Below are 16,628 nucleotides of genomic sequence, written 5' to 3' on the forward strand. Positions count from 1 at the left end.
TTAGGCGTCAGAAAGACAAAGGATCGGATCATGAGGCATTTCTATTGGCCAGGGCTGAATGTGGATGTGGCTGAGTTTTGCAAGACTTGTCACACATGTCAGGTGGCTGGTAAACCACAGCATTCAGTGAAGCCGGCGCCATTGATTCCGATACCTGCGTTTGAAGAACCGTTCAGTCGGGTTTTAGTCGACTGTGTTGGACCTTTGCCTAGGACTAGGTCGGGTCACAAGTACCTCTTGACAATCATGGATATGTCTACACGGTTTCCAGAGGCTATCCCATTGCGAAATATCACTGCTAAGACTGTGGTAGATGCTCTAGTGCAGTTTTTCACTAGGTATGGGTTGCCCAAGGAAGTGCAGTCTGACCAAGGGTCAAATTTCATGTCAGGCATATTTCAAGAGGTGATGTATCGTTTGGGTGTGAAGCAGCTGAAGTCGTCAGCTTATCATCCCCAGTCCCAAGGTGCGTTGGAGCGCTACCACCAGACCCTAAAGACAATGATTAGGGCGTTCTGTGAGGAGTATCCCGAGGATTGGGATAAGGGCATCCCTTTCCTGCTGTTTGCAACGAGGGACTCCCCAAATGAGTCAACGGGTTTCAGCCCATTTGAGTTGGTGTACGGTCATGAAGTTAGGGGCCCACTGAAGCTCATCAAAGAGAAATTCATGACTGAGGATGATGAGGTCCACCTACTTGACTATGTGTCAAAGTTTCGTGAAAGGCTTTCAAAGGCTTGTGAGGTAGCTAGGGAACACTTGAAAGTGTCACAAGACTCTATGAAGAGAAAGGCAGACAAAAATGCCAAAGCCCGAACTTTCAACCCAGGTGACAAAGTTCTTGTACTGCTGCCCATACAAGGTGAACCACTGAAAGCCAAGTTCAGTGGCCCATACTGTGTCAAAAAGAAACTCAATGATGTGAACTATGTGATCAGTACGCCAGACAGACGAAAAGATCAGAGGGTGTGTCACATAAACATGCTGAAAGAGTACTATGAGAGAAAGGCTAGTCAGCCGGTAGGCGTAGCTCAGGTGGTAGTAGAAGAAGTAGATGAAGAGGGAGAAGCTCAAGATGAGAATGGAAGTAAGCCCTCTAGTGCCAGGTTGTCTAACTCAGAGATGTTAGGGAAAGTAGATGAGGCACTGAACTACCTACCTGAAAATCAGAGGAAAGATGTGACTAGTCTGTTACATGAGTACAAAGAACTGTGTAAAGACAAACCAGGCTGCACCCCTCTGGCTGTACATGATGTTGATGTAGGAGATGCTGACCCTATCAAGCAAAACCCTTACAGGTTAAACCCGAGCAAACTGCAAAAAGTAAGGGAAGAGGTTCAATACATGCTAGACAATGACATAATAGAACCGAGTAAAAGCAGTTGGAGCTCCCCAATCGTCATGGTGCCCAAGCCGGATGGGTCTCAAAGATTCTGTATAGATTACCGAAAGGTGAATGCCGTGACGAAAACAGATTCTTTCCCCATTCCCAGACTAGAAGACTGCATTGACAGGGTCGGAAATTCTGCATATGTCAGTAAAATAGACCTTCTAAAGGGATACTGGCAGGTGCCCTTGACCGACAAAGCCAGAGAGATTTCTGCCTTTGCTACACCAGATGGCTTGTTCCAATGCAAAGTAATGCCATTCGGCATGAAAAATGCTCCGGCCACCTTCCAACGGCTGACAAACCAAATCATTGCCGGACTTGACCACTGTGTAGTATACATTGATGACATCCTTGTGTATAGTGACACGTGGGAGGAGCACATTACACACTTGCGGCAACTTTTTGATCGACTCAAGGAGGCCGGATTGGTGATTAATCTGGCAAAGAGTGAATTTGCAAAGGCCAAAGTGGTGTATCTCGGGCATGTAGTCGGTCAGGGACAAGTATTGCCAAGAGAAGCCAAGGTAGAGGCTATACTAGGCTTTCCCATCCCCCAATCCAAGAAGGAGTTGCTCAGATTTCTGGGCATGGCTGGTTTCTACAGGAAATTTGTACCAAATTTCAGCACTGTAGTCACCCCCCTAACAAACCTGCTGAAGGGCAAGGCGAAGTACACGTGGACTGATGAGTGTCAAAGAGCCTTCGAGAAACTAAAGGCAGTCCTTGCTAATGAGCCTGTTTTGGCAGCTCCTGACTTCGCAAAGCCATTCAAGGTGGCAATAGATGCTAGCGATGTAGGAGTGGGAGCGGTTTTGCTCCAAGAAGATGAAGAAGGCACTGAACGACCAGTTAGCTACTTCTCCAAAAAATTGAACACATACCAGAAGAAGTACTCCACCATTGAGAAGGAGGCTCTCAGTCTCATCCTTGCCCTCCAGCAATACGAAGTGTACTTGACAAATAGCAAAGGGGAGATCACGGTCTATACTGACCACAACCCCTTGGTCTTTTTAGACCGGTTCAAAATGAAGAACAACAGGTTGTTCAGATGGAGCATGATGACGCAGCCATATGCACTAAAAATCAAACATGTGGCAGGCAAAAACAATGTAATTGCCGACGCTCTGTCAAGAGTGTAACATGAAGAGAGTATCAAAGGTGAAAAGTTTTCACCGCATATTATTTCCAGTGTATGTGTTTAGCATATTCATTAATGTGTGCAAAACAGTTTGATATGATTACATAAGCTCCGAGAATCCAAGCAATATCATTGTAAATGGTATCCATGAAAAGACAACATGGAATTAATACAGCTATCCAAAAGGCATGTGATAGTATGTGATTATTGTAGCTTGATTTGGATTTTACCTCACATTCATTATAAATAATGAGATATTGTGAAGGTAAAAGAAACCCTTGCTACGGCAAGGCTTTCTTTTTCCCATGGGGGATGGTGTCACAAATGTACACACTAGTAGTTATGTACACGTACATGTATGATGTACTGTATGCCTGGCTGTTTTAATGTGTATGTACACAGGTGGACCAGATTAATGGAGAACATTCTATGTGGTATACATATAGTACATACAGGCTGACCAGATCAGTGGAGAATTTTCTAGGTGGTATACAATGTAGCTATACAGTACATGCATGGAATAGGAAAAACATTATAGCTCACTCAATCTAGAATGATTTCACCCATTTCCAGAAAGTTCTGGGAAGTGCTAACATATTTGGCTGAGTGAGGCACTGTCCCTGTAGCCCAATGTGATTGGTAGTTATTCTTGGTAATGATGTTTTGTACATAGTTAGGCAGTGAGTCATCCAGGTTTCCTGGAACTTGGACTGGCTAGTAGGTTGGAGAGAGTTATAGAATGTGCTAGAAGGGGTTGAATGGATAGTATATAAGCCAGAGAAATTCTGCAGTAGGCAGAGTACCCAACACCTCTGCTCTGAGAGTTACGTCACTTCTGGCTCTGAAGCGACTTGTTATAGTCAGTCCTGTGTTACCTGCTGACCTGTTATGTTTGTGGAGATAAGGCCTGGGAGACATTTTGCCTGCAGAGAATTAATGTGCCTTCATTGGACTCCATATTTTAATGTCAATGGACATTGCTACGGCAAAGCTGTGACGGGCTGGATTCCTAGCTGGACAATATAAAGTGAATCATCATTCAACGCATCGACTGGACGTGGTCGTTGGATTCTGCACATTTCGCTGTGAACATTATACCGTGGATCTATTGTGGACATACCCTGGATTTATAACGCGGACTATTGTAACCTGTGCCTCTGGATTTACGTCGCAGGAATCATTCATCGGTGCATCGCGGATCATTCATTTGTGCATCGAACATCATATCTGGACACTGCCAGGGAACTGTAGCGACTTTGTGATAGTTTGGATGCATGTAAGTGATTCCATTACCGATTTGTAATTGTTTCTATTGATCATTGTTGTACTGATATGACGCCGATTATCAGTCTGTACCCACAATATCACTGTTAATAAACCGCCTGAACATCAGTTGATTGTTTCTTTTGTGCGATCATTCTCAGAGTGATTTTGGTCGTAACAGCTATTATGTGTATTCATTATTAAATGCTTAAATATAATCGGGAGCATAACGGAAGGAACATAATGGAGATAATTATAATGTCATTACAGGCAGCTGATTTGCAATATGAAAATGAAAGTAGAAATTTACCTTTCTTTGAAAGCAATTAAGGGTTGATATTCTAGAAAATGATCATGACTTCATTTGTAACTGAATTTTCATCACATAATGAATTCACGAGGCTTTTAGAATTTCAAGTTGAGATTCAATTGCACTTTTGGAGTGTTAATTGTTAGTAGGCCTACATAGGTTTATTCACCTTACGAGGAAGCCGTTTGGGGAAATCATGGATCACTGGACGAGATGGAGTGATGAAATATCGTCCTTCTCTTTTACCCGGTGCGTTTTTGACTAAAGCTCGTAACAGGCTGACTCGTCCCCGAACTTGTACTCGGCAATGTTCGTGAACAGGTTTTGAGCGTAGAGGGAGATTACCCACCTGGGAAAGGAAATTCACAGGGAAATAAGTTACTATAAACTTAAATACTGCGAATTCATTATTCAATCTACATCGTTTAATATTGATTGATGTTATTTCTGCATTTCTTTTTCATACATACATATAACACTAAGTCAAAGTTACCGAGTATATTGTTTGGACCTAACATTGGAATCAGGCAAGTGATTAATTGAAATGTATAATCCATTATTTACAAAACGACCAAACATTCACGCCATACCAACAACCAACGAAAATTATGAAAATGGAGGTAAAGCATTCACATTCTAACAGCGATGAAATAGACACTAGATACCTTAAAGGCACACCCATCACTCTCGACCCAGCTTCGGGTTTCCACCTTCTCCTCAGTGAGGATATCGTCATGACGACCACCGATGTTCAACAGATTTTCGATGTCTGCTGGCACTGTGTACCTCGGCTGTCTGACCATTTTACTATTGAATCGAGGTTTCTGAAACAAAAAGTATACCGGATTACACATTTAGAGGGAAAATCATGAGGCTGTCCAGAGTTTATCCCTGAATATAGCATTAAATATAACAAACATATAGGTCTAGTTGAATATTAATGCATCGTTGGTCACATGCATCATCACACGATGAATTACACTACAACTATAGTGTTCATCGTAATCTTTCAAGTCATACTGCAATATCAAAATATGAAGCTAAAAACTTGTAAACCATAGTGAATTTGGAAGTCCACAACCAACTGGCCAGCAGAGATATATCTATCATAAGTTTTACAAATTAAGCAAAGAGTAAAGAAAAAGAACGGATAAAGTGTCCAAAAGGAATATGTTCTACATTTCTTTCATACTGCAATGTGACATTGCTTATCATTACATTTGGATGAAGTGTTCACCTTTTCTATCTCATTCGTAATCCAGGAGCAGACCGTCGACGTGGATTGAGATTTGCTGGAGACAAGAAAATCTTCATTTCCCATCATTATTTCTTCATCGAGAGCATCCTCCCAAACGTCCTCCTCCTCCTCCTCCTCTTCATCGATCTCCTGCATCGCATCCTCCCACAACTCTTCAGCGGAATCGTCTTCATTAACCCGCTGCTCATCCGACTTTGCAGAGTGGTCTACGGCTCTGACTCTCTGCACATCAGAGTGTTTGGTGGCAGCAACACTCTGTTAAAAAGTAATCACAAAGCTGATGTAAACAATGAATAAGAAGGTGCGACCAATCACGAAAACCTTTCAGAAAGTGACATAGTCTTGTATTATGAAATATGAATACGGCCAGGATCTTGATTATGTTGTTTTATAAATTGCGGAAACGATTTAACTCACTACAGAACTATATACAATATCACCTTTGCATATTTACCTTGTTCAAATTTTCTTCAGCCTCAGAAAATTTGATTCGCATGATTGACAGAATGGTAGTCAAACCAACGAGCATTTTCGAATGGTCGAATCGAGATAATCACTTGCAAGAAGCAAAAGATTTCACGAAAGTGATGGGAGGGGAGAGCCGCAAGCTGGTTTTATTGTAGTAACTGCACTTGTTGCTAAGTGCGCATATTTGTATGCGCGCTGATGACGACATAATCATAAGCCACTGCTCTGCGCGCAACAAATTACAAAAACGTCACAGACGTTCGTGCGCAGATGGAAATTATGATAATCCAGTGCCTATACGGACAATGGACGAAACTAGATTGGTTTAGATCAACGTTCAGCAGACGTCCAAGTTTCGATTTTAAGTAATTTCGACAAGAACTTCACTTTTTTTCAGGAGCAGTTTTTGCATACACATTTGAAAGAATGGATATCGAGTCCATTTGAATGACGGCAACAACGAATTAGGCGCATCCGAGTTTAAAAGAAAAGTGAAGAATATTCGATTTCATTTTTACTATAGATATATAGAACTGATCAAGAAATACTATTCATAGTCGTTCTCTTTCTATTGCGTGTGTTGCCTCAACAGTGCCAGGTCAGGAATCATAGTGATGAGATAGCAGTCGATTGTCGATGTCTTGCACGCCCCCCCCCCCACATCTGTCTCTGTCTCTCTGTCTCTCTGTCTGTCTCTCTCTCTCTTGGTATATGCTATAAACGTCACATTTTGATGGAATGTCAGTGTCAGCATAAGGAACTAATTTTACATGTACCCCTTTTTAGTGAATAGTACTTTGTATGGGATGGTAGACACTCCCTATTTATTATACTCTTGCAATAAATTATCTGTACGGGGATCGAAACCCGACTTGCCATATCTACGCTTTTGGCTCTGGATACACGATGAGTATGACCATGTAATTTTCCTCTTTCCCTTTCCCGAGAGCAGGGTTTCCGCTAATGAAATATATTGGGAATTGGTGAAGTCAGACAATGATAGTTTACTTTGATAGTGAAAGTGATAGCGATTCATTTCATTTATTCATTCCAGAACGGCACATGATTCAGCCAGCACGGCTGTTCTTTCTTCATGTCCGTCCATCATGAGCGGCGATAGGATACTCTTTTTGAGTGTGACGAAATGAAGATCTGAAAAAAGACAGGAATGCATTATAAATATTTAGGCATAGCATGAAACATTATATTACAACAACCTAACTTAACACAAAAAAGGAAAACAGTTAATTGAGTAGAATATGATCTGTCGTTAGGTCTATATGTTTCATATCCTTGGGGTCATTCATTTCATGAAAGAACTTTTTAAAAGTAAACGTCGTTAAAGAACTTCCTTGATTGCTATGCTTAAGTGTTATCAATTAGTAACAGTTCATGTCATGCCCGAAATGATAATGATGATAATGATAATAATAATGATCATAATAATAATGATAATAATAGAGAGACTCTCATAAAGCGCTCATTCTACCTGAAAAGATACTCATGGCGCTATAGAACAGAGTATAATGTATCACGTTACAACAGTATATCACAGAACAATAAACAAACAATATACGTACATATATACATACAGGTAATCAATTGTCAATTTAGATTAAAAAGGTAGATCTTGAGGTTCTTTTTAAAACCATCAATATAAGATGCTTGTCGAAGAGATTTTGGCAGGCTATTCCAAAGTTTAGGGCCCATGTATGAAAAAGTACGATCCCCCAATTATGCTTGTATAGGCCTACTCAATACTAGTATTGAGTAGGCCTACTCATTATTTCCTTTCTTTCCAACATGATATTATGGACCTGAAACAGGGCTGTAAAGCCTGCATTCAATATCTTCCATTTATAGGTATATATGAGAAGAGCACGTGTGTAAAACGCCTCACCCATATGAACAGAATCCACACGATCAATGGTTTATGAAACCTGGGATAAATTTGATCACTTTTTACATCCTCATCCATCTGACCATAATATGCAAATCTATTCAATTCAATCAAATTCAATTTATTTATTTCACGAAACATTCACATACCCTTATCACACAAACAAACCCCCTCGTGGGGACATGTACATAAAGAATTGTTCTGTACAGTATAATTACAGAATTTAATTGTATGTATCCACTTCTTTTATTATCTAATCTACGTATGTGAGTTTACTATACTTTTTATGTGCACATGAACTCATTTAATCTCTAATCCTTCATCATTTTGTTATCGTTATTGTTGTTGTTGTCGTTTTTGCTCTGCATTACTGGACTGTTACCGTAAAGGGTGGGTATTATTATTATTATTATCAGTACCAAAGAGATTGACTATCTTTTATGAGTACACAGCCAGGGTGACTGAAATGAGTGAAGTGCATGCTAGGCAAAGAGATTTTTCTGCTGCCCACCACTGGGGAAAATCTCCGAAAATCTCTTTGATGCTAGGCGCTCGCTGCCAATATGCCAGGCGCCACCATCGGTTGGATTGTTGACCGTGAGAAAATACCAGCAGCACACTTGTTTTGTGGTCAGTACGATTGCGAGCTAAATTTTTGGCACGGAAACTCGACCAGCGTCACTTTCGTGGTAAGTATATTATTTTTTCATTAAACATATTGAATTTGTACATTGATTGGTTTGTGCTTTTCAATACAAAGAAACACAAGGAAGAAGAAGGAGAGAAGAAACGGACAGATACCTTCACCCCACTGCACTGCCACTGTTGATTCACAGTGCAGTCCCACGCATTATTGAACTCCGATCCGCGCCATCCGGCTCCTAACATTCGCACAACAACAAACTTCGGCGGCCGCACCCCAGCGCCAGCCCGACAGCCGACTCTCCTAGTTTATAGGGCCTAGAACCCTGGGGCGCTCCACTGCACTGATCTACACCGTGGGAGCGCCCTGAATAAATCGTGGGCAATTGGAGCTGAAACAGTTGACCATATTTTACCATTCTGTGACAAAAAATAAACAAAAACAAAAAAAAAAACACCCACTATAGTATAAATATCAAGCATTATCGTGTGTTGCCACAATATCCTGGCCGGGCCCATGGCCACGGATTGCTAAATTTAGTGGGCAATAGGGGTCTACCTAGTCTAGTGACCAGTGTTTGTAAACTTTAATATGCCTTCTTTGTTTTAGTGAAACTTGTCCAAGTTTACCACCAGGTATATCATTCAATTCAAATTTACATCATTCAGTTAAACTAAGGCGGTCAAAAATGTCATGTCAGATTGAAATTGAAAGCACCAATATGTTATTTGAGTACATGTAACTCAAATTTACTGAGCAAAAAATGTCATATACAGACACAGCGTGAATATTACAGCAAATGGTACACCAATATGGACAAAATTGGGTTAGACCTGCGTAGACCAGTGTAGAATAGGACTGACAACATGGCTATATTAATTTACTGCCTTACATTGGCCGTGGCTATGGGGTTCATCTTTCTTGACCTTCCTCTGATATTTTAGGTGCATTTTTAGGCACATTTGTGGGAGTTGGACATGCCATGATAATGAAATACATGTCCGTCAAAGCGTCATTGTAGACATTTTTTTTTTTTTAAATTGCAAAGCAGTACGGTACTCATTTCCAGAAGAAAATACTATTTCTGTCAAATATTATTCATGGTCACTTTTAAATTTCATTGATATACATGCCAAGATACTACCTGGTTTGTATTTTGAATAGTTGAACAATTGGAAAAAAAAATAAAGGCGAAGAAAATACATGGAAAAGAAAATAATGTGATGTAAGTATTGGAGATAACAAAAAGAAAGGTTGCCAAAATATGTACCAATTTATATTGTTATTTACAGTTTGAAAAGAGTGTCTATTACACAAAATAGATGTTATAGAAATTTCATGGGTAGCCCCCAGCTGTTGGAACCCAAGTAATTAAAGGATTTAGATAAATAAAAGTGAGAAGTGTTGCAATAACAGTATAATTTGATACCACATTTTCTTTTTTTATTGTTCTGTCATTTTTGATAGAAATGGTATTAATATAAACATGAATTACAAGTATAAGGACTTACTGTCATAAGTCAGTTGCAAGAGTTAAGGATTTGCACCATTTTGAGATTCCAGGTCAAGTGGGTGCTTTCAGTAATAATCAGTCACATCACTGAAAGAGTCTCTTGCATTATAAAGTTTCTTCATGTGGACTCTCATCATCATTTAATATATTTTTTAGTCTTCATTAGCAGGGAAATATGCTATTAATCACTTTAAATTTCACAGTAAATCTTCCTACATGCAAAAATATGATCTGAAAAGTAGTTTGTAAATTTTTTAGTAATTAATATTGGAGGGTAGACACTACACTTATATGGGGCATCAATGTCTTGCTGTCATTTGCAGGCACAAAGTAATTTTATGCGGTTTTGTTAAAAAACAAACAAACAAACAAACAGCCATGGGTGCAAATAATTGAGCAATATAATACTGAACTTTAATTTTCAAAATTCTGAAATGAATTCTTTGTCTAAATGTTTATCTTACCAGGAAGTGTGGTTCAGGTCGTACGGGTACATACATCCAGTGGGACCTGTTTCATAAAGCTGTTCGTACAGTTACATTACATCCATGTAAATAATCATCTTATTTATAATCAATAATCATCTTATTTGGCCATCTTATGTAAATAAAGATATCTGGATCGTATACGGTATACAAAGAAAAAAAATGAAATTAATTGATTAGATCAAATGTAAAATAAAATTAATTGGTCAGATTTTCATAACACCAAGTATATCTGTTGGTTATCATGGCATCTACAGAACTATATGATCACATCTTGGAAAGTGAATCAAAGAAGGTTAAGATCAGAACCACGGTTAAAGTTTGATATTTTTTAAGTAATGTACAATCATTGCGCCAAACTTGGCATGTTCCTTTGATGAAATGGTTTGTCTCAGCATATTTCTCGAGTAGAAAGCATGTCAACATAGAATGCTAAACCTACATGTATATTTCTTTTTCAGTAACCCAGACTATCTTATGAAAGGGTAGTTTTCAAACATACTGATTCGATGTAGAAAACATGAATTTGATTATATTCTGCAGGTCAAGGATATGAAAGTTGACTCAATTATAATAGAATAAGATACATAACATGATGTATCTAGGCATTGTCAGTCAATTTTCTGATTTGGATTTTTCAATGCTGCAGCATTATTATTCTAACTAATTGACAACTTGCCCTTCATCAACGTATATAAACACCGAATAAAAAGTGTTTCAGTGGTAGACATAAAATATAGTGGGAATATTCAAGTGGGACTAGAACCCATTCCAGTTCTTGATTGCTAGACAGGTGCCATATCAACTACATACCACAGAGCTTCCACTTGATAGCCAGTTTTGGTTTTAATCCCATAGCATGTTCTGCATATAATGTGGATTTATAATTCTTGCTTCAAGTCATTTTTTGTGTCAACTGATTGACAAATTGCTATTCAACACTGGCTCTCAGATGGAAACTTGGTATCAAATCTAGTGAGTGTGATGCCTGTCTGTCAATCAGGAGGCCATGGGTTCAATTCCCATCCAAGTATGTAAGGCTGTCCATAATTTGTCCTTTTTCATCATTATTGCTTTTTGCTCGAAGACTGAACATTCAGTACTTATTTACGTCGATGAAGGGCAATTTGTCAATAAGTTGCAATAAATACAACTGGAAGCAAGCATTATTATCATTAATTATTTGTTTGTTTGTACATTACATCTGTCTCTTTCCTGAACATTACAAAAAAAAAAGAATATTCTACATGTTAGTGCGCAGCCTATGCATGCCTTTTTATTTTCAAATCTCCTGTTGTCCACTGAATTCTTGTCCAGAAATTCAGTCAGTAGTGAGCACATGTAGTTTGTGTTTGAACAGATTGCCCCATTTAAATATCTCATGGCCCTATCCCAAGGACTGTCCAGTTTTGTGTTTATCAGTACTGCAAACACCATGTACTTCGCGAGTCTAAATTTTTGCGAATCGGGACTTCCGACAATTTCCCGAGTGGTTAAATTCACCATCGTGGAGTCCTGTACTGAATGGAGAAATGTAAACGCATACATCACATTCATAATGGCATTAGAGTCAATATTTTCGTGTGTTTTTAATTTCGTGAATAGCAGCTGACTCGCGAAATTCGCGAAAATAAAAACCTTGCGAAATTCATGAAAATAAAAACCTCACGAAATAATCCGCGTGTACAGTATTTGCTCTGTAACGAGCAACCCAAGATGTGTTTCAGATGAATTGATGTTCACAGCCATTACAAATGTGTGTATTGTGCACAATGACAAATTATGTTTCCTTTTGTTGCAAGAGGCATTTTCTGTTTTTAATTTGTATGGCAAATTTTCAGTACCCCCTTTAATAAAGCATGTGATTGCCTTGTCAAAGATGGAAGGAATGAATTGCACACCTTGTTTGCACACCAATATTGAAGACATAGGGTAAAGCCAAACTGTAACATTGTTGCTGTACAAGAGATAAAGTGTGTAAGTTTTGGGGGATTTTTTTTTTTTCTCAGTGGCTTTCAGTTAGATCTCAGTTGTGATGTATACACAGCTGTGTACCCTCTATTCAAAATCAGTCTGATGGAAGGTACATGTACCATCATTCAAAGCTAATATGTCAAATATTGCTCTTAAAAATGTGTATTTTTTTTTTTTTTAGTACAATGTTAAGATTCTGAATTTGCTTAGAGGAGGGAAATGAGCCTCCTTCAAGAGTATAGCAAATAATTGTATGTTTGGATGAAAAAAAAAACACAAAACAAAACAAAACCTTAGTAGATGACTTGGGTCTCCAATGATAAACACGAGAGAGCAGCTGGTGCTATTACCAGTAAGCAAGTATAATGCTGTTCGAAATCATTACTTTTAATCATCTATATGTTGCCTTAAACATGCACAAAATGTGATGATGGGATTTAATCTTGTTATGCACTGCTGCAACTTTCATCCTAATTAAACAAGCAGTTGCTATGTGTCTGCCTGTTTTTGCGGCACATTTCTCTTTACTGATTTTTATCAAACTTTCATCAGGCGGCTGCCTGGTTTAACACGTTCCCGTACATGATGACATTCGTAATCATATTAAAATTTCAGTGGCCCCATGACACTTGGAAAATTTTTATGTGACTAGCAAGCATTTAACATTTATTCTGTACATGTATGACAAAAACAAAATGGTATTGACAAACAAACAGTGTTGTTTCGACTATAGACTGGTTTACTATAAACTCATTCAAATTTCTGGCTGTTTCTTTTATGCTGACATAGTGCAGTGTAATGAGTTATTCTGTAAAACATGTACCTCAAAAATAAGGTCTTGGAAGAATTTGCATACTTAAGTTGTTGTTCCATGGACAAACCTTGAGCAGGTTTTCAGGTTTACCATTGTTACAAAGATTCATTGCCATTAGATACCAGTCTGTTCAAATGCGTAATAGAAATTTGATGCATCTACACTTTAAGTTTGAAAAAAAAAGGAAAAAAGTATGCAGCACGCTGCCCCCTGCAAAGATATTGTTCGGGATACACAAGTATGGGGCATCAAAGAGTCATTTTATTTTTATTTTGTTGTTGTTGTTGCAATGTGTAGCAAAGTTAAGGAATTTGCTAGAACCCCCTCTCCTTCCCTTGTTGGGCTTTTCAATTCACCATGTGTGGATGATTTTTATCAAAGGACTAATTGCATCATATTGTCATAGAATAGAATTAAAATGAAAAAACAAGTTTATCATCGTGATGTGATGTAGATCCTAAATGCTTCTTGTGCGTTGTTAGGATAGCATTGAGAATTAATGATAAAATGTAAATATTTGTGAGAGCCAAAAATTAAAGATGCACTGAATTTCAGTCGTTATGTGTTTCCATGTTGGAGAGAATTTTGATATGATAAGATTTAATTTTTCTCATGAGCCAGATAATTGTACTTAAATACATCTGTCCTGTCTACAGTCATGGAAACAGTTTGAAGTAATGGTGTTATAATTATCTTGAGAATCTATGTGTTTAGGGGCAGTGATTTTCCGTTTCAAAAAATTGCCTTTTCCGTTTCAGAAAATCATGAATTCCGTTTCAACATGGTGAAAAAACGGAAATTCCGTTTTCCCATATGAATTGTACATACAAAAAATGCAAATTCCGTTTACATGTATTTGCATGCAAAAATGAACAAAAATTAAAAGATTGCTATTTGAAGTTTGTGTACCTGTGTAATTGTGTATACATTCATACATGTTATGCATAGTGTATACCTGATGATTTCCAACCTCTGTACATACCACACACCCATGAAGACAAATGAAATGAAACATCAGTATGACAATTTATTTATTTCGACTGTCAAAACATGCACAGGGCTTTCACTTAACTTTTTTCCTTGGTTGCCAGCCGGGCAACCTATAGAGTTTTTTAGGTTGCCAAATGGCGGTTTAACAAATAGGTTGCCACAGTGATAATGTTCGAAGAGTATTGCATAATGTGTAAATCTGCAAGATTAATTATGGCGATGATAAAGAGGGCTGTTTACACTGCTGTTTACACGACTGTTTACACTGCTGTCTACAAATTAGAAAAAAATATACAAAGTAAAATAAGTCTCTGAGTCTCAGCTAGTGACTTTATGCTAGTCAAGTGTTTTTATTCCTTTGATTAGAAGCTGCAAACAGAATACATGATAATCAGTTTAATAAGCAGTGTTGATAAAAACTTCAGCACTAAAAGAACGATCAATCTACCTGAATCTTTCTTCAGTCAATACATTGTAATCCAGTTAATCATGCCGTGGGACAGTACATATTTGTGTATCACTATCAAAGCCTGGCCTGCAGTATCAACAACTATCATTATGAATGTCCTCTTTCTTGACTTGCTAGCCAAGTGACTTACAGTGTACTACTGTCTAGTCAAGTCTTTATATTCCTTCAGAAGGTCTAAACAGATGAAAAATTTCAGCACTAAAGGAACAATCAATTTATCTTTCTTCAGTCAATAATCCAGACAAGAAACTAGCACTCATCTCACTCTGATCTTTCCCCATTCTGGCCTCGGTCCCCCCCCCCCCCCACCCCCAAAAAAAACAAACAAAAAAAAACGAGGAAAACACACACACATTGCAACACAACAAAAACCTCTCCCCTACACCTTCCCGATTTCCGTGTTTCTGTCAGGTGAAACGACATGTTCAAATACAAAAATAAAACAACAGTAGATATTGATTGAAACTCAACACCCATTCATGCCAGCCAGGCCAGGCTGCCATAAACTTCAAAGCACATTGCAACAGCTGGCTGGTTGGCAGAAGAATTTGCACGCGCGTGTCAATTTCTTGACTGGAGAGAGGGCCTGGGAACAGCCCCTTTCCCTGTTCATCTCCAACACCCCAGACAGTTCATGACCTCCAAGAATGCGCCAGTACGCGCGGTTTCTTCTGTTGATTGGTCTCTCTCTCTCCACCCCACCCATGCCAGTCTGGCATGGCACCTTGGCATCGTGGGATTTTTCTTTTTTCTGCGTGAACTTGGGAGTTCGATCACTCTTCTCTCCTGAATAATGCATTGTGCGCTGTGCTAGCTCTACACACGACATAGCAGGCTAGGCAGGCATAGCAAGTCACCACTCCACTCACCTGCTGACAGCTTACCGCGAGCAGAAAACAGTTAGACAGTTAGACAGTTTCTTCTGTTGCCGCTACTTTTACTGCCAAAATACTGGCTTTATCATCACACATTATTCGGCGAGACACACGTTGTGTTTTGGAATATAAATGGACTTTCTTCTATGGTTATGATTGTTGGTGTTGGATCAAACTGAGTAAGTGTTCAACAGTTATTGAAATCGTGACATCGCTAGATCTAACGCCGTTAGACATCGCTAGAACTTGCAACTAACACAACTTGGCTTAGAAACTCAGTTTCCGCAGTCTGTGAATATCGTGGACATGTAATAATGATTAATTCACAGCTTCTGTTGGATTTATTTTTACTTTTATGTGTTTTATTTTGTTAAAAAGTGATTTTCCGTGTGGAATATTTTTTTCCGTTTCAAAAGGCTGTTTCCGCGTTTTCCGTCCGTTTTCCGCAATCGCGGAAAATCACTGTCCCTATGTGTTGGTCTAATTAGTTTAGAAGGAGTGGTTTAATGTCTTGTGTTTTTTGTGGTAGCTCTCCTGCTCAAGCTGTCATACTAATCTGGCTTGAATTCAATTTCAATCCAGTACCAACTACCATGAAAGAAAAGAGTGAAAACTGAATAAGATTCTATGTACATGTACAACTGTGTCTGTTTGCTCAGTGTTAGATAGATTATGTTTTATTTCACAATAAATCATTGATCAGAGGAGACATGCAGAAGAGGAGATATCCTTGCAGATGCACAAAGATTTCAAGGATGTTGAGAGGACAATTATAATGTAAAATTTACTTACCAGAGAAAGTCCTTTTTTTTTTCAATCAGTGAAGTTGAAACTGTAGAAGAACCATTTTGTTCATTATAGATTGTACATGATGCGTATTAATTGCTCACAAGCACAAGTAGCGCAAAACTTTTTTTTTTTTTAGAGCATGTCCATGATTAAATTCTGAAGTGATGCTTTTAGAAGAATCATAAGAATGCTACATGTATAAATTTCAGACAATGAAATAGTGGTGATGGTATAGATACAACACAAATGTAGGCAAATACAAATGTACATGATTCATATTAGTTTCATGTGGCAAACAGATATCAGATATACATAGAACTTTAAAAAAAAAAAAATAAATCTGCCCTTT

The 16,628-nt window shown here is 38.4% G+C and overlaps 2 protein-coding genes across 2 annotated transcripts in view; one reads left to right on the forward strand and one right to left on the reverse strand.

Moving 5' to 3' along the window:
* Nucleotides 1–9,286, reverse strand: part of LOC139734761 (uncharacterized) — a 28,677-nt gene extending 19,391 nt beyond the window's left edge. Inside the window, exons 1-3 of the mRNA XM_071645557.1 lie at nt 9,263–9,286; nt 5,339–5,614; nt 4,767–4,925 (exon numbers count right to left, since the gene is read on the reverse strand). Coding sequence (XP_071501658.1) covers nt 4,767–4,925; nt 5,339–5,614; nt 9,263–9,286 — 459 coding nt within the window. The remainder of the gene's footprint in view (nt 1–4,766; nt 4,926–5,338; nt 5,615–9,262) is intronic.
* The window catches only part of LOC139734739 (TBC1 domain family member 16-like), a 47,488-nt gene continuing 39,195 nt past the window's right edge, over nt 8,336–16,628 (forward strand). Inside the window, exon 1 of the mRNA XM_071645533.1 lies at nt 8,336–8,416. The gene's annotated coding sequence lies outside the window, so the exon portion shown is untranslated. The remainder of the gene's footprint in view (nt 8,417–16,628) is intronic.

The sequence above is a fragment of the Diadema antillarum genome, unplaced genomic scaffold, assembly GCF_040938485.1.
Source record: "Diadema antillarum isolate AM-2024a unplaced genomic scaffold, OU_Dant_1.0 seq00000546_RagTag, whole genome shotgun sequence".
Classification (NCBI taxonomy): Eukaryota; Metazoa; Echinodermata; class Echinoidea; order Diadematoida; family Diadematidae; genus Diadema; species Diadema antillarum.